General features: G+C 38.8%; 1 protein-coding gene across 4 annotated transcripts in view; it reads left to right on the top strand.

Moving 5' to 3' along the window:
* Positions 1–18,614, top strand: part of SMAP1 (small ArfGAP 1) — a 91,408-nt gene that overhangs the window by 70,239 nt on the left and 2,555 nt on the right. For all 4 annotated transcript variants that reach the window (XM_074538447.1, XM_074538446.1, XM_074538445.1 and 1 more), the window contains 3 exons: positions 8,205–8,332; positions 16,764–16,932; positions 17,560–17,891. In XM_074538447.1, the coding sequence (XP_074394548.1) occupies positions 8,205–8,332; positions 16,764–16,932; positions 17,560–17,891 (629 nt within the window). The remainder of the gene's footprint in view (positions 1–8,204; positions 8,333–16,763; positions 16,933–17,559; positions 17,892–18,614) is intronic.

The raw sequence follows: 18,614 nt of genomic DNA, 5'->3' as shown, positions 1-18,614 counted from the left end.
TGTGTATGTTGTCCATATCTCACTCCAAGTAATTGCTACTATAGGCATGCAAATCTTAATTAACACTGTAGAATGAATGTAGAATGAGCCTATTTGAAAAAAAAAAGTAATTTAGACCTGATGGGAAGCTGATTCTCCTTTATTTTCCTTTAGCAGACCAACAACCTAATTAAAACCTAAAATTTAATCAATATGTGGTTTTGAGATTGCTAGGCTTCTGTATTCTGTTGGTCATGATTTGGAAAGTATCTTGGCAACACTGTTTTATGATACGATAATGAACTCAGATTACATTGGCTAACTTGAGATGTAATGTGCAATGAAAACAGTATTATAATTGGTGCTCAACAGCTCTGCTTCTTCAGTGAGATATAAAAAGGGCAAAGTTTATAATATGTATGTTAAAACCCCATAATTTTAGAGGAGGGAATGCTTAAAGATCTTTTAAATAACAAATTGAAAAGCAGTGTAATAAGCCAGTAGCACTTGGAATCCACTGAGCTGCAAATGAGATATTTGTTAATGAGACCAGACCTGCATATTTCATTTGGAGAGTTGTCTTTTAATTAGCACCTGCAATAGAAGACTTCAGATAGTATTAAAAGAGAGGTCACATCAACCCAGTACATCACAGAACCACAGAGCAGTCCAGGTTGGAAGGGACTTCAAATGGCCTTCTGGTCCAAGGAGTCCATAGGAAGGGGAGTGGAGGAATTATCTAGCATCCTATCTATCTAGCATCCTGTCTGGGCACACAGCCTGCCAACCTCCAGTCATGGGAGCTCTGCCACATGTGGAGTTGCTCCAGCAATTGATCTCACAGTAAAAAATTTCTTTCTTCCGTTGACAAACTCGTACCTGCTGCCCCCTGTCTTCCCTGTGTGCTCCGTGTGTTGTGCAGAGAGAGGCTGTGTCCTCCTCCTAGCTGCCCCTCAGGTACTGGCATGCTGGGATGGAGTCTTCCTGAGCCTTCCCTTCTCCAGGGAGAAAAGACTGACCTCCTTCAGTCTTTCCTCACAGAGCAGGTCCTGCAGCCCTTTGGCCATCTTCATGCCTCTCCTTTGGACCCTCTCCAGTCTGTGTCTGTCCTGAATTGTGGGAACCAGAATGGGACACAGACTCCAGGTGAAGCCTGGGAAGTGCTGAGTCGAGTGGGATGATCACATCTTTGCCTCAGCAAGTAACACCCCTGTGGATACATCCCAGAATTTCACTCACCTCCTTTGCTGCAGTGATGTGCTGCTGATTAAAATGTTTGATATGTCATATCAAATAATATTAAAATTGATATGATTCCTTAGCTCGTTCTTACTGAGCAGACATTTTTCTAATGAGGATTCATTCTCTTAGGACTTCATTTCTGCTAGTGGAGAATAGTACTAGCTTTTAGTAGGGCAGCTCAAAACCACTTGTGATAGCAGGTTAAGTAATTTTAATGGATTAGAATTCATGCTAGAATAATTTTGGCTTTCAGAACAGCCCAGCTTTTTGGCAAAGTATTTTCTGGAGTAACCCTCACTGCTAGCTTTAGGTATGATGTTAGTCTCTGGGTCGTTGTTTTTGCAGTAGTTGGTTTTGCAGTAGTGACCTCATCAGAAGGTAAACTTCCTTAGATAGGACTTATCCTATGAAAATTATAGCTGGGCAATTTTCTAAAAGGAAACTCTCTTTCACTTTTATTTACAAATTGCAAAATTTTCAAGAAAATATGACTTGGGGAATTGTACCTTTTAACCTTGTAATAGGAGAAGAGGCATATCCTCAGTGACCCTACTATCACTTTTGTGCTTGTTCTGAGCCCTTTCAAATAGATTTGTGTGCTTCCCTTGATTTCCTCATCAGGGGGTTGTTATTGAGATGCTGTTTAGGTATTTACTTTTTGATAATGCAACAACATTCATAGGTTTTGGCTTTCTGATTCGGATTAGATTTTAGTTCAGAACTCCTCATACAGAAAGGTGGAGAAATGGACATGAATAAACTAAATATTGTTATGCTCTCTACAGGCAGCAGTGTCAGTGTTCTTGCTGTGCAACCCCAGATTCCTTCCCTCTCTTCCCAAGCAGTGGGAAATAACAGTCTGTTTCTCTAGGCCAAGCCTGAAGCTGCTTTTTTAGTAATCTCTACAACTATTTGGATGTTACCCATGCTGGAAGAATGCCCTGTTGAAAATGTGGAGATCTAAAATTGACACTAAAATCAATAATACAGGATGTTATAAAATGAATTTTTAATAGGATAATTATAGGAAACACTCTTTGGTTTGAAAGTCACAGTGTGTAAACCACAGTTCCTCAGCACTTACATGACTGGTAGTGCTGTGTTTTCATCTCTCTAGTGTTAACCTTGTGCTCTGTGCTCTTTTTGTTTTTTGGTTTTTAATACTTACAAAGTAGATGTCTCCACTTATGCCAGGTTGATGTAAATTATTTCTTAATATTTTTTAGAAAATGGTATGATAGTTATGTACAAATGTCCGTGGAATATTGGAATGTTACACAGGCAGTTTGTGATCATTGTGTTTGCCAAGGTATGCCACTTAGAAATTACTTTGACATAGAGAGGAAAAAAAGGAAAAAATAGTGGTTTTAAATTATATTACCTTACAGAATTACCAGAAAGAAGAAAAGTGCATTTTACATATTCTGCATCATTTGCCATGTTTAGATGTGCCCTTCAAAAAATAAACAGTTTCATATTCTGGATTAACCGCTATAGGTACAATGAATAACTAGAAGGAATCAGATTTATTATGGTATTTACTGAATTTGATGTGTGGGGCATTCATCTGGCATGACTGGAGGTAAAATATGACATACTAAAAGCTGCTTATCTGCTTCTGCATGGGAAATATTTTCTGAACAAGTCCTCTGAAGTTTTGAGAGGTTAATAGTGATGTGAAATGTAGCTGAATGTTGCATAACTGCGAAATGTACTTTTGTCATTTGTTGGACTGTTGGATAAGTACCAAAAGCAGCATGGTTGGTCCTAAGTCAGAAAGTTGTATTTAAGAAATAGTGAAGATAGATTTTCAAATATATAATTATTATATATGCACATATAGATCATAGACTCCTAGAATAGATGACCTTTAAAGGTCATCTAGTCCAACCCCCTGCCATAAGTAGGGACATCTTCAACTAGATCAGGTTACTCAGAGCCCTATCCAACCTGGCCTTGAATGTTTGCAGGGAAGAGAATACCACCTCTCCCAGAGAGGGTTGCCCCATGAAACAGCAACCTTTCATGATCCTCACTGTGAAAAATTTCTTTCTTATATCTAGTCTGAATGTATCCTGTTTTAGTTTAGAACCATTCCCCCTTGTTGTATCACTACAGACCCTAATAAAAAGTCTATCCCCATCTTGCCTGCAGGTCTTCAGGTACTGGAAGGCTGCAATAAGGTCTCCCTGGAGCCTTCTCTTATCCAGGCTGAACAGCCCCACCTCAGACTTTCCTTACAGGAGAAATTCCTCTGATCTCCCTCATAGCCTTTCTCTGGACCTGCTGCAACAGGTCCATGTCTTTCCTGTGCTGGGACCCCTGAGCTGGATGCAGCACTCCAGGTGGGGTCTCACTAGAGTGGAGAAGTAGAATCCCTTCCCTCAACCTGCTGCCCATGCTGCTTTGGATGCAGCCCGGAATACAGTTGAGTTTCTGGGCTGCAAGTGCACATTGCCTGCTCATGTCCAGATTCTCATCCTCCAGGGTCCATAGGTCCTGCTCTCCAGGGCTGTTCTCAATCCATTCCTCCTCAAGCCTGTATTTGTAGCATGGATTGTCCAGACCTGGTGCAGGACCTTGCATTTGGGCTGGTTGAACCTCATGATGTTTGCATGGCCCCACTTCTTGAGCTTGTAAATATGTTAACATACTATTGCTGCAATGTTCAGATTATGCTTAGGTAAGCAATATATCTACCCAAAAGGAAAACATTTACAACCACTTGAGGCATTACTAGCTTTCTGGCTTTCCACATTTTATTTTCAGAAATATTATGTAGAAATTGCTTCCCTGTCAATGCTTTTTCCTTTCTGCAAAGGTTTTAGAGGTAAATAAAATTTTACTTATGCATTAAATAATTCTGCAGTAATTTTGGCCAGACAGACCTTATTTGAATCTTTGAATCTTTGCCCCAGATTTTCATTGGAACTATTGACCTATTTCTCTCAGTTCTGCCTTTCTAGTAATTTAGTGTAAAAAATAATCATATGCATATTCTCTTTATTGAAAGTCTTGGTATGGCTGTTATAAATTATTGTATATATAAAAATACATGGCTGCTCAGTAACAAAGTTCTTGTAAACAGTTTGGCCCATAAAAAATGAGCTTCAGGAATCTAGAGTTTAAGACCAGATCTGCTTTTTTGCTGTTCCCTATCCTGCTGTCCCTTTGAAGCCCTTCTGCTGGTTTTTCTCACTATTGGTGCAGATAAATATACCAAGGATTGATGATGTATATGAAAGCTATGATGCATATGAATAACAGAAGGCAGCACTGAATTGGAAGTTATCATGTCAGGGATTAATAAAATCTATACATGTAAAGCTAAATTTCACTGGAACCCTTCACTGTATTATTGAGTACATCCTGGTAAACAGTTCCTGTTTCTGCTATCAAACTGAAACAAGATTTCCTAATCTGAAGTCAGAAGCATCATCTGCTGTTACATTGTGGCAGACAATAGTCATATATTATGTGTAAAATTGTCATAAACTGTAAGAAGAGAAGTTTTGGAACCACACCTAGGAGCAAGAGCATCTGTAGACTCTTCACATTCCCTTCTCTGGCTGAGCATGGAAGCCCTGCTTTGCATCTGCTCTCATTGCAGTGGTTTTTGCTACATCTAACATTTCATTCCTAGCTATGGATGTGTTCTCCAGAAAAGTGATGGAAGTACTGTTTCTCAAAAGCTAATTGCTTCAAAGTAATCCTGTGATGGCTGAAGCTATAAATGTCTCAAAATACTCAGGCCCATGTAACTCAATCTGATGTTTACCTGTTCCCTGGAAAGGCTGCAGCTGTGTTTCCTTCTGTCATATACACACCACCTCTTCTAATCGGGTTTTAATGATAGGTGGCACAAGTTGTAGGAATAGTGACATATTTAGAATAAATTAAAAGTGAGGATTCTGCTGAAGTATCTTTTTTGTATTACAGAAATATTTTAAAATGAAAGAGAAAGGAGGAAATACATCCTAATCCCTGACCTAGTGTGTTAAAGTTGAGACTGTCCATAATCTCTGTATAATAATGTGAATTATTTTGTTGAAAAACAAGCTTGTATCTGCCTGCATACAAATATATTTAAATTGAAAGACTAATATTGCTACAAGTAATAAACTGGAGTGAAAACACTGTTCGGTTTTCTTCTATATTCTGAAACTTATTTCTTTCAGTAGGGAAGGGGGAAGGTTTTTGGAGTCTCTTTTATTACCTTTTGAGAAATCAGTAAAACAGGATCATCTATTAATGCTATTCACACTGGCTTAAAGCAATGTTGTAAACAGTAATTCAAAATGTCTGGTTTCTGCATCAGTGGAGACAGAGAGGTATTTATTCAGTAACAGATGAAAGGCATGTACATTGCCAAATAGCATTCTTACAGAACAAATCTAGCAAAAATCTGAGTTTTCATAATATTAATTTATAAGCAGCATATTAAATACTTGAAAAATACTATTTCTTTGCAAATGAGTTCTGTCATGACTGTTTTAAATATGTGAAGTGCTTGTTTCAGTAAATTATTGCATTTAAATTTTCAGTCTTCTATGTTAAACACTTTTACATTCAGGAAATCTGAACTACTTTGGAATGTGACAAGAAAGATTTTTTTTTTAAATACATACGCCTGACTGAGAAAATGAGAACATTAAATTATTAATTCCTGACAGTTGTTTTGCTTGGAAATTATGCACAGTTCATTCCTAAATATATCTGAAACAGTGAACCTTTGGGGAGATGTTTTTGGAACTGCCAGTCTGCAGAATGACCTCAAAAGAAGCTTATGCTTAAATGACCAGTACATTTATTTGCACACATCTCAAAGCACTAATGTGCATCAAATGGTGCAGTAGATTATACATATGGTCATTTTGCTATCCACTGGCTTCCTTTCATCAGAAATAAGGGAAAGAGGCAACCTTTGCATTAAGGTGTAAGTAGCTCCATCCTAATCATGGCTGTTTGTAACTTTTCAGAATCAGTGCAACAACAGTCCCCCAGCAAAGTCAAATCACAGAAGAGTAATAAAACTGACTGAGGTAGCTACTTCACATTCCTCAAGCTGCTCACTTTTTATTCAGTATAGAAGATCTACTAGTGTTAACTCATTCCCATGGCCACTTGGCCTTCATGGAAGGCAGACAGAAATGAGAAGGCGTCTGTCATGGTTTTCCCCAGCTGGCAACTAAGCCTCACACAGCTATTTGCTCTCTCCCCTCATGGGATGGGGAAGAGAATCCAGAGGGCAAAAGTGAGAATACTTGTTGGTTGAGATAAAAATAGTTTAGCAGATAAAGCAAAAGCTGTGCATGTAAGCAAAGCAAAACTAGGAATTAATTCACCACTTTCCATGGGCAGGCAGCTGTTCAGACATCCCCAGGAAACTGGGGCGCCGGCACATGTAACAGTGACTTGGGAAGTCAAATGCCGTCACTCCAAAGGTCTTCCTTCTCCTCCTTCTTCCCATTGCTATATTTACTGAGCATGGCACCATGTGTAGGGTATGCAATATCCCTTTGGTAGTTGGTGTCACTGGCCTGGCTGTGTCCCCTCACAGCTCCTTGTGCTCTGCCAGCCCCTCACTGGTGGGCTGGGGTAGGGAGCAGAAAAGGCTTTGACGCTGTGCAAGTGCTGCTTGGCAATAATGAAAACTTCCCTGTGTTATCAACTGTTTCCAGCACTGATCCAAATCAGAGCCCCATACTGGCTACTGAGAGAAACATTGACTCTATCTCAGCCAAAGCCGGCACAGCGTCTGTGGGTAATGATCTTCTGAGTGGATTGTTTCAGAATGCAGTCTTACGATGTTAGTGCACTGTTTTCAGTGTAGTGTACTTTAGGGTTTTTGGAATACTGACCCTCCTGTGATATATAAACAGCTGTGCCAGTCATGGCAGTGTTTCTTTTGCAGAGAAAGTTTTGACTTAATTAGCTAGGTTGTTCTACCAGAGAAGTCTAACTTCTGCACTGAGATTGGTTAATTTTAGACTTAACTTCTTCTATTGCCTATATAAGCTTTCTTAAACTTGCTGTTAGGACTATTCAGTCATTATAAAGTTTAGCAGAATCTAGAGTCACCTTTGTATTTGTCAAGCCCTATGTAATGGCAACCCACTTGTTATATGCTTAGGTATAAATTTATTAGCCAGTTCTTAAGCCTTTTTCTTGAGCAGCTTGAAATCAAAAGAGGATAGTTGTTCTGTTCCTTAAAAACACTTTTGTGATATTTGTGTCCCTGTATCTTTTAAAGTACTTTATTGCAAATTCTCTTTAAGGCATGATTCTTTTTTTGTCATGCATGCATCCACTTTCACCTAGATCAGTAAATGTGTTTGTGTGTTAAAGTGGCTTACAGACACCAAGGCTCAGAGTGAGAACCATAGGTTCTTACAGGTTATTAACTTGGTGTGCCTGGCAGGTGTGCTCATATGGAGCTACAGAATAAAGTGTGTGCAAAGGACTTTTGAAAAAGGGTGGACCTTTTCCCTCATGCAAATTTTATTTATGTACTCTTGAGTAAATTAGCATATCAAGAATAACTTCCTGGATTCTAAAATGCAGATTTTAATTCCGGAGCACAGATGAGTGTATTTTGTCTGATACATGGCTACCAAATTTGGACCTTCTCAGTAAGACATCTATTTAAATTCTTACTACAAATCTTGGTGTGCAGAGACTCCTGAAAAATAAGTAGTGTGTACTGCTGTGTTGGTGTGGTTGTCCTTAGGGAAGTTTTAAGTAGGTTTTTTGTCATTGGTTGGTTTTTGTTTAGTTTTTTTCTGAAGGACAGTGATGTGCCATCTTCTTCAGGAAAGAGGTCTTTACAAAATCTGAACAATATTGCAGTCTGAAAAATATCTCAGAAATTGGGCACATCTTTGATGGGGGCAGGGCAGGAGGGAATAAGCAGCTTTAATTGTTCTCATCATGTTAAGATATTCATAATTTTCACTTTAAGGGTGATTCTGTTGCTTTTTTAGATGGTCCAGCTGAAGCATCTGTTACAAATGGAGGCACTGCTGCTGTCACAGCACTGAATGATGACCTGGATATCTTTGGCCCCATGATCTCTAATCCTTTACCAGCAGCTGCAGTACCTCCTGCTCAGGTAAAATTTATTAAGTGTATTTAGTTATATGTATGTGTAAATATGTGCATGCACATGTGGATTTTCCTTCAGGAAATTGTTCATTCACAGAGAAGGAGTGCACAGTTCTCTACACATCTTAAGCACCTCATGACTAGATGCTAAAACTGTAATACTGATATTTTTCTCGCCTCTTCAAGCTTCTGGACTGCTTGGATATAGAAGTACATGGTGTGGTCTTTCCTTCTGGTTATCCAGCTAAATTGGATTCTGTCTTACCATAGTGATGGTAGTAATGTTTTCTTTTCATTTATATTCTTTGGTCTTATTCTTTTTTTAATAGGTATTGCTGAATATAACTTTATGTTCTCAGGTTATTGGGAATCAAGTAATACTTTTTAAGACCTCTTATTTCTTTGTGATGCTGATATTTAGGAAAGGCTGCAGCAGATGCTTCTCTCTTAGACATGCTAAAAATTTGGGGTCTGAGGTTTCATACTCAAAATCAAGAACAGATATCAAGAAAAATTTATATTGCTACCTGGACTGATCTGTCTTTTGTATCATCTTGGAAATTGTACTTGAGAGTAGCATAACTCCTGTGCATGGCCTGCTCCATGATAGTTTGATAGCCATGATAGTTTGGAAGCAAACCGTCACCATGCCTGTTGTAGCCTGGAAAGGGCCAACAGAAACTGCTTGAAGCTGCAGCTCTCCTGAAGTAGCCATATGACTCAAAGAGCAGGGTGTTGGTGGTGCACATGTGCAGATTTCCTTAACCCACACTGGCTTCTCAGAGGGAGGTTTTGGAGTAGTGCTGGGCTAGCTTCCCCATCTGGGGCATTTTGTTAAGGTCGTTTAGAAGCTTATTTTTGTGTAGGGCTTTCTGTCTCACTCTGCTGAACCAGAAAGGATTGTGTGTATTCCTGAATTTATGATTTTGGACATGTAGATCTGTACTCTTTTCATCCTTTAGTTTTCATAGTATGCACAATGGAAGGGATAATGATGAAAAGGAGTTCTGAGTGCCTTAAAGCAGATACATGTTATTCAACTCATTTTGTTATCCTTTACTCTCCCTTTCCCTACTTGCTGCTGAGGGCTGACTTTGTGCAACATGCTAGTGAGGGTTTCAGAGACTGAAACCACATTTCTTTTTAAACACAGTGCTTCAGATAGAGCAAGCTTTCCACCATGTGTTAAGCTACCCATAAACAGTGAGGGAAATAACATGTCTATTTGCATTTCAATTTGGATGTGTTAGCTAAAATTGCAAAGGACATTGTTGATGTAGATGTTCTTATCTCTTGTGGAAGTCTTTGGTCAAAGTACCAGGAACAGCAATATTTGAGTGCTTGTTGTCTGGTATTCTAACGCTTTATGTCAGAATTGATCCCTGTAGAGCTAGATGTGAAAGCAGTAACCCCTTTCTAGCTTCCCTTAGTTTTTAATTTATTACATTTGGGTGCAGATTGAGTAAATTCAAACCTAGAATTTTGAATTTGTCACTTGGCCTCAAAATAAAGGGGCCAATGGTAGTATTGTACATAATGGGTAGCGCTGAATTCTGGTTTTCTCCCTTTGCAGTCATTCTGAAGCTGGAAATGATGACTGCTGTATATAGTTACTGCATGCCCAGGAGAAAAGAGCAACCTGAGAAAGAAAAGCCTTCTTTTGTTTCTATTCCTTGGATATGTGATGTGATCTGTTGGTTAAAGAATTATTTAGCTGAAGAATGCAGGAAATCCAAAAGAAGGCTCAATATTTAAGAGTGAAAAAAAGCAAAGTGAAGGGTGATACCCTAGGTGATGATGACTAGTGATGGGTTAAATAATAGAGTAGCTACTAAAGCATACTGAATTGTATGTATATATAACATATTAAATTCATTTCTGTGATAAAGATTTGGTCACTGGACCTTTTTTTTTGTGAGAGGAATATTTTGACATGGTGTTCGTCTTTGTGCTAGTTTCTAGACTAGGCATGGTACTACTAAATTGATTAAAAAGTGGTAGAAAGGACAATACTATCTCAATATCTGGGGAGTATCACCTTGGTATACTAGAAAGCATTAATATGTTCACTTGCTGTGAACAAACCTGTCTGGATTTGTAGTGACATTTTTCTTTCCTCTGAGTGCTGTAATCAGGAGGAACAAACAGAACTTTCAGCAAGCAGTTTTTTATCAAGCACATGATCCTCGTGGTGTATTGCAAGATTTAATTCTTGGTTATCTTCTGGTTTTAATCAGTATCTCAAAGAAAATGTAATGTGATCAGATAATCTACAGATAAGAGACAGGAGCACAGGTAGGTAGCAGAAGACAGGTTTCTGATGGTGATTACGTGGGTTGCTCGCTAAAGTGGGGCAAAGAGAATATTACTATTATTATCCTGGTTCTTTATTATCCTGAATATTATTATTATCATTCTGTTTTTCTTGGGGATTATCAAGACCTTGCACGTTTCTGTTTCAGGATGGTGATGTCTAGTCTGGGAACTGAGACTGGGGAGAAGTTGCCTCTCATTTGGCAGTGCTATAAGTATTTTGTGAGATCTTTCACCTTGCAACATGGAAATAAGTTGTATGGGATTGTGAGAAGAGTTAGGAGGATACGGGTGCCTTATTGTGGGAGGGTTTAAGGACTTGGTCTATTTAAATTCCTTGAAGTAAATAACAGATGTGATTATAATGTGGAGTTATTTTGTGTGAGGCTGTAATTTGTGAAGTGGGCATGAACTCAGATCAGCAGTTGAGTAACCCTAACATTCAGTTCCTGTGCTTTAAATTGGAAAATTTAAAGTAGAAGTCCATGGTGAAACCCTAATTTGAACTTGTTTGAATATCTATTAATGGAATGTATTGAAATTTTTAAAAATTAGGTAGAAGAAGGGGATAAAATGTGGAATAGCATGGCTTGCTTTCTCGCTGAGATATTTACCATTATGTTCTGCACTGTAGGTGTGTCTGAGGTGCTACAGTGGGATTTGAGAGGTTTTCTTCTGAAAAAGAAGGGAATTTATTGGTGCTCCTCAAACTGATCTGTATGACCCTTGAGTTTTCACAAGATTGCTTTTCTTCTCCATTTTAACCTGAAAGGCAGCATTTGATGCTAAATGCACTCTGGTTTATGGCACTGTGGAGCACAGAAATGTCTGTTTGAATGTTTTATTATGAGACTGAAACATCATGATGTCTGCAAAACTTAGGATTTATGTCCATTGTCATAGCCAAACGTGTTTTTCAAGTGAAAACAAAAGCATTTGTTTCTCCTTTTTCAATTGTGACTTGAGCATTGATGATCATGAGTACTTTGACTCTGCTTTCAGATGTGTCTTTATCACAGTTTTCAAAAATATTTAAATGTTTCTTCCTACCATTCTGTATAGCTCTATGCTATTGTGCAAACTGCTGAATTTATAAAGGACAGGTAAAGAACAATATGTGACAGAGTAATTTGGTTTTTTATAGAATTTTACCTATTAGCAAACTCAGGGGGTTTAAGAAGGGTTACCTTAAGCCGCTTCTACAGTAGGACTAGATAAAAGGCATGTGCTATAAATTATGCATTATTCATGGGCACAGAAAGGAAAGAAGAACATTTCATATGTTTAATGATTTTTTTTCATGTGAAGTGGGCATAGCTAAATTTTAGGTATTAGAATAGGGTTTGTTGCCAAATATTGTATAGGAACTGAGCAAAGGTCTATCATTTTTACCTATATTAAAACAGTTTCCTAAATTGTTTTAGCCAGATATTAATTTCAAATTTTGTATAGTATGTCTTCCAGCAAAAGTGTGAACTTCATTCTTCAGTGAAATTTGTAGGGAAGAAAGACAAGGGGAGAACTGTGAGGTATTAAGTTTGGAAATATGTCTTTCTCCAAGCAGGACATTCAAATTTAGTCAACTTAAACTTTCTTGGATTTTGTGTGTGTATGTGGGCCTGATTTGAATTGTACTGTATTGGAAGCTGAGAATCAGTTCAGTGGCTACAAAAGTGTATTTTCTTAGAGATGGAGTGTGTTTTTCATGATTCATATCTGAAAAACTTTGGTGGCATTTTTTAGATAAAGAGGTGTTCATAAATACTTATTTTTCCCTGAGGTCCAGTGTGTGTGTCTTCCATGGTTGCCATAGACTGGCAAACAAGCTTCAGGTTATTAATGAATTGTGGTGATGTTAGTGTGTCAAAGTCCTGAGATTTTTTGTAAAAAATGTGCTTTTTCAGAAATTTGCTTTATCATGAGTGCTATGTAGTCCTATTCCAATAGAATCAGTTGAAATGCTTGTAGCTTGTGCTTATGTTTGCTTTACCCCTGTCTAGATTTTCAGGTATCTGAAAGCAAAAGTTTCATTCCTTGGAACGGAATTAGAGCAATTCCCAACGTGACTTCAGGCTGGGCAGTAAGTTGAGAGCAGGCCTGCCCAGAGGGATTTAGGGGGACTGGTGGGTGCAGATCTGAGTGAGATCTGGCAGTGTGCCCTTTCAGCTTGGAAACCCAGCAGTATCCTGGGCTGCATCAGGCGAAGTGTGAGCAGCAGGCGCAGGGAGGTGATTGCCTGACTCTGCTACACTCTCCTGAGAGCCCTGCCTGCAGCCTGGGGCTCCCAGCGTTGCAAGGTCCCACCATGGACCTGTTGGAGCAGAGGGGGCCACAAAGATGCTCAGAGGGATGGAGCACTGCTCCTGGGAAGGGAGGCTGAGACAGTTGGGGTTGTTCAGCTTGGAGAAGAGAGAAGGCTCTGGAGACACCTTATAGTAACTTTTCAGTATTTGAAAGTGGACTACAGGAAAGATGGGGAGGGACTCTTTTTTAGGGAGTCTAGTGATAGGACAAGGGAGAATGTCTTCCAGCTGAACAAGGGTAGGTTTCAATTAAATGTTAGGAATAAGTTCTTTACTGTTAGGGTGGTGAGACTCTGAAACAGGTTGCCCAGAGAAGTTGTGGATGCCCCCATCCTTGGCATTGTTCAAGGCCAGATTGGACAGGACTCTGAGTAACCTGATCTGGTGAAAGGTGACCTGCCCATGTCAAGGGGTTGGAACTTGATGTTTTTTAAGATCCTTTCCAACCCAAACCATTTATGAATCCATGATTATACTCTCTTAGGTGCTTTAAATGCCTTAGGTGGAGCACAGTGAAAGAGCAGACATCATACTCCAGAACCAGAAGGAGTCAGCTGAACAGAGTCTAAAGGAACAAAAATTTATTTTGAGTTCTAGAGAAGGGAAATCTGAAGAAGGAGTTGGAAATGGGACTGCAGGGAAGATAAATGTTTTCAAGCCTAGACAAAGAGGATTGCAAAGGAAACATATTGCTTGTTGTGAGTGCTGGACATGCAGCAAAAAATAAAGTTGAATTTTTAATCTTATTGTAGGGTTAATTATATTCTTGGATATGATCTGAGAAAGTGATAAAAATCTTAGTATTTTTCAGATATTGCTGATAATTCCTAAATGCAAGAGAACAGGTGAGATTTCTTAGTGTTTTTCTTTGTGAACTGAATATAGTTGAGTGCTCATTTCCTCATTAGTTATTAACAGGAAATAACAGTTGATTATTTTTAATGGAACTGGGTAGATTTCTAAAACCAAAATACACAAAATCAAAACAGGAAGAGTTGAAATAAACCTCAAGTCCATTTACAGTGCAAAGACAAAAAGGGTAAGAATTGTATATAGAATTTAAGACCTTAATAATGTACTTAGTACCTTGCTTACTTAAGAATAATTGTGTGACAGGCTGTATTTTCCCTATGCAAATAGCTCTTCCAGTCAGCAGGGAGAAATTGAAAATGTTGTGTGGGGCTGTTATTTATCACCATACAAATAGAAAACAGTGGAGGCCTGGCTTTTCTACAGGCCATCCCTGCTTTCCTGGATACCAGCCAGAGCCAGAGCCATGCGATAGCAGGAAAGTGCACATGTGCTTTTTTCTCTCCTGCAGTCCTTCTCTCAACCCCATGTGTCCCACTGTCCCACTTCATTCTTTCATTTCCTGTGTTGCCACCTCTCTTTCAGTTTGTAGGAAAAATTCTGTCGCCCTGATATCATGAAACTGCTTATCAGTATGATCCTTAAGCACCTAATGAGCATTTAGGTTTAGCATAATGACTCACTAAGAGCACTGTGTGTAGGAAAATGATTATATGAATGCCAGGGGTGTTTTTATAGAGGTCTTGGGTCGCATGACAATGTTAGAGATACAAAAATCATGTCAATGTTGTTTGTTTTTTAACTTGGATGCCACCTGCTGTTTTCTTGCCATGTATTTTGCATTACCTTCCATTTATTCAGCTGATGAACACTTCAGGGAGTGCTTGTCCGGTGCTTTGGCTCCTTTGAGGATCTTCCAAAACCAAACCGAATGAAGAGACGTTAAATGAACATTTAATCTTAGGTTGTAAACATAACATGATCAGACCTTCAGGCTTCCAGCTCTGCCTTCTAGAGAAGAGTAAATCCCTTCCTTGCTGCCTGCAGGCAGCAGAGGGGAATCTTTCTCTGTTCACCCACTTGTGGTGCTCCTGTGTGCTCCTGCCTGCAGCCTGGCTGTGGCACAGGGGCTGTCCTAGTAGGGAACAATTCAGTAATGGGCCTTCCTGGGTGTATGCACAGGAAAGCAATACTGCTCTTCAGGATGGGCTTTTACCTGAATGTGTTGTTAAATCTGATTCTGGTATTTTTAAAGACTGGTTATGTCACACTGATAAAGAATTGTCTCAAATAGGGCTTCCTACTACCCACTTAAATAAATTATTTGCTTTGCAATCATAAATTATTGTGAGAAGGACAAGGAAGAAGGTTTTTTTTAGTATCTACAGAAAAAAATGGAAAATTTAATTGTAGAGTGGCCAGAGAGGTTTCATAGGTATTTTTCTGTTTGCTTTCCCTCTGTAGTGCTGTCAGCCCACTCTTGGTTGCCCACTAAGTCAACTTGGCCCAAATTGGCTGTGGTATAAATGCAAGCTTTTCACTTTCCAGGAAGTTCCCAATTTTTTTGGTTTTTTTTTCTCTTCCCTTTCTACAACAGTTTTGGAAAATTTTCACCATCGACTGTATGAATCTGCACTTCTTTCTTTTGCTGGTTTCTTGCAAATTTAGCTGGTAACAGAATTTGTCTGTGTTGGTGTTTGCTTTATTTTTTTTTTCCCCTTTATCTATGGCACCGCTTTATGCTAGAGGTTTTAGCACTTCAGAAGTCATACACGTAATGTTTTTTGAAGCTGCAGATTGAATATTTGTGTTGTAGTGTTTGTAACAAATCCAGTGTGACCATAGTGGACTTTTCAGGGCTTAGTCACAGCACAGCAGCAAAAGCAGCAGGTTGGAGATAGTTGCTTTAAGGAAGATTGTAGGGGTGTTCCATATCTGTGTATTTTGTGGTGTCCTTTGTCTGCTAAACTTGAGTGTCTCAATAAACAGACCTGGTTACATGTTGAGTTCATTGACAGTGATATTCCAAGGAAGATTTTCCTTTAGTATGGAGAAGAGTTGAAACTCATGCAAGCTGTGGGTGCAGTAGGTGTTTGCTAAGCAGTCGGAGATCTCTTAGCTGGAATAAATAGGGCCATAGTTTAAGTATGATTTGCAGTCCTGGCTCTTTTTCATTGTGTATGCAGTTGATTTGCATTAGAAGTTCCCACTGGTAACAGGATGAGTTGTGCATTTTAAGGAATATAACAAGAACTTATGTATTGCCTGCTTCCCCAGTAAAGCCTCCACATGGAAGTGGATGGGTATGAACAGCAGCATAACAGCACTGAGAGACTGGATGTAATTTGCTTACAAAACATTCTATTGCAAGAGCAGTACAAAGCCTGCCAGCCTGCCTGTATGTTAGTTTTTCATTTGTAGATTGCAGTAAGTTTTAGATAATTATGCTTTCTCAATAAGTGAAACATGCTTACAGAATTCTAAGCCAATTATAAACAATGTATTTTAGAAATTTTATTACTTGAAGTAGATAACCAAAATTTTGCCTTTTCTCTAAAGATACATTTCAAAGCACTTAATCTTTTGTTTTAGCTCTTCTCTAATCTATTCTGCCTATGAGAGGATTAATGAAATGTGAATTTTAATCTCCTTATTGATTTCCTAATTATTTTTCATAATCTAACTCCAGTTCTTGATTTATGCTTCTCACTGATGAAAAATGTAGAAGCAACAGGAATGAATAATCTGTATGTGTACGCCCTGAAGCTGGTTGAAGATTTAGTTTTTTTTGTTTTGTAACCTCCATCTGGTCTGAAGGTCTTTCCGTATTGCCTACATTGCTTTTTTCTGTCTTTAGTCATACCACATATTTTTAAATTCCCATTCACTTAAATTTAGTTTCTGTAAATTAATGAGGTTTTATTAAGTTGAGGGGCAAGGCTGTACAGCAAATATTTAACATCATCTTTTGCTGTTTTCTTTCAGTAGTCTGTCTTGTCTTTTATTTCCCAGAGCACTTCCACTAAACCAGCAGCTGCCACCTTGTCTGGAGCAGCCGGGGATCTTGATCTATTTACTGAGCAAACAACAAAATCCGAAGAGTCAGCGAAGAAACAACTCTCCAAAGACTCCATTTTATCACTCTATGGCACAGGAACAATGCAGCAGCAAAATGCTCCGGGTAAATAATGTTGTGAAGCTTTCTGTGCAGTCCTATTTTAATCTTTATCTAGAAAAGTACATGTATAAAGCTAAGGTTGGACACCTGCTAAACTATACTCAAATGAAGGTTTTTAATTTCAGCTTTTATAAAACTGAGAAAAATTACTGAAATGTAATATGGATGCTAAAGAAAAACATATATGTGATTTTAATTTGTTTATAGCTGTTCAAGTTACCAAGTGTACAATTTACGGAAAGATTTGTGAAGTCTGATTCTGCCATGCAATTAATCAGTGAGGGTCTGAGTCTCCAGTGTGCAGGCAGCAGTCTGCCAGGATCCCTGCAGAACTGTCAGAGCTTTGGTTTAGCTGTGTTTGTGTGAACACAAAGACCTCCAATACACCAACTGAAAGGTTCTGGTTCACCACAGGGATGCCAGAATTTCTTGGCAGTTTAGCTCGTGGTGAGTCCCTTTCCTTTGAGAGTTTTAAAGTAATTTTTGCTTTTACCAGAAGCTAAATTGGCAGCAATGACATACAGATGGACAGAGTTATACTTAAAATTATTTTGGTGCACTTCTGACTTATGGGATGGGGGTGGAAAGTCACAAGACACTTCTGCTGAAACCTTCTCTTCTCTGGTACAGGCATGTTCATGGGTTCGTCTTCTATGCCATTTACCACACAACCATCAACTCACTTTCAAGGCTTTCCAGCCATGGGAGTTCCTGTGCCAGCAGCAACTGGGATGATGGGAAACATGATGGGACAATCAGTGCCAGTCATGGGACAAAGCACAGGCGTGATGGTAGGAGTGGGAGTGCCCAATGGATTTACTGGTACTGCACCAACTGGTGTGATGGGACTTCCTCAAACTGTCGTTGGACCTCAAGGTGGAATGGTGGGACAGATGGTCACACCACCACAAAATAAGTATGGATTGCAACAAAACCAACAAGCTCAATGGAACCTCTCTCAGGTAAAGGCTGGCAATTTCCAGACAAGAGTGCTTTAGGAAGAATGATGCTTTTCAGATACAAAATGTGTGGCTGTAGGAGGAAGGTCAAGTGTAGCCAAGTTAAAGACTACTGGACTGTGAACTGCTCAGTGGCATATGTTAACAAACCAGTGAATAGTTCAATGAAAGATAACTACTATGAAAGCAGAGAATAATTTTGCCAAGGTGGACCAAACTCTGCTTCCAAAGCTCTTATCATCCTGTCATCAGAGCCAGCCAAGTAAAAAGCTTAGCTCAGGTAGAGTTACAAAATTTTGAAATGGAACACAGCCTTATGACTAAAAGCAGAATTTAACTACTCGAGGATAGCCATTAACAATTAATACATTCATTCAGATTTCAGGATAAATTTTGATGGGATGTGAAGTGCTTTCTGCTCTTAACATTTTCCTATAGAGAATTTGCTTAGGTGCATCTGTTATTTATCTGTAGCATTTCCATCCTACGTTTTAAACATGTTCAAAGAGTCTCTAGAGGGTTAATGTACATGTAGTGCTGTATTTGTACATTTTCCAAGGAAACATCTTGAAATCAAGTATTTGAGTGTTTATTGGGGCAGGGTGAGGCAGCGGGATCAGACTTAAATTATTCCCTTGGAGTTCAGCATGGATGATAGCAACTATTTTTTATACTATTGTTTGTATTATGATAACAATATAATAATTCCATGCTGCTTACTTAGTA

This window comes from Zonotrichia albicollis, chromosome 3 (genome assembly GCF_047830755.1).
Source record: "Zonotrichia albicollis isolate bZonAlb1 chromosome 3, bZonAlb1.hap1, whole genome shotgun sequence".
In the NCBI taxonomy this organism is placed as follows: Eukaryota; Metazoa; Chordata; class Aves; order Passeriformes; family Passerellidae; genus Zonotrichia; species Zonotrichia albicollis.
The sequence above is the reverse complement of the archived record's forward strand: the minus strand, read 5'-3'. Positions and strand labels throughout refer to the sequence as shown.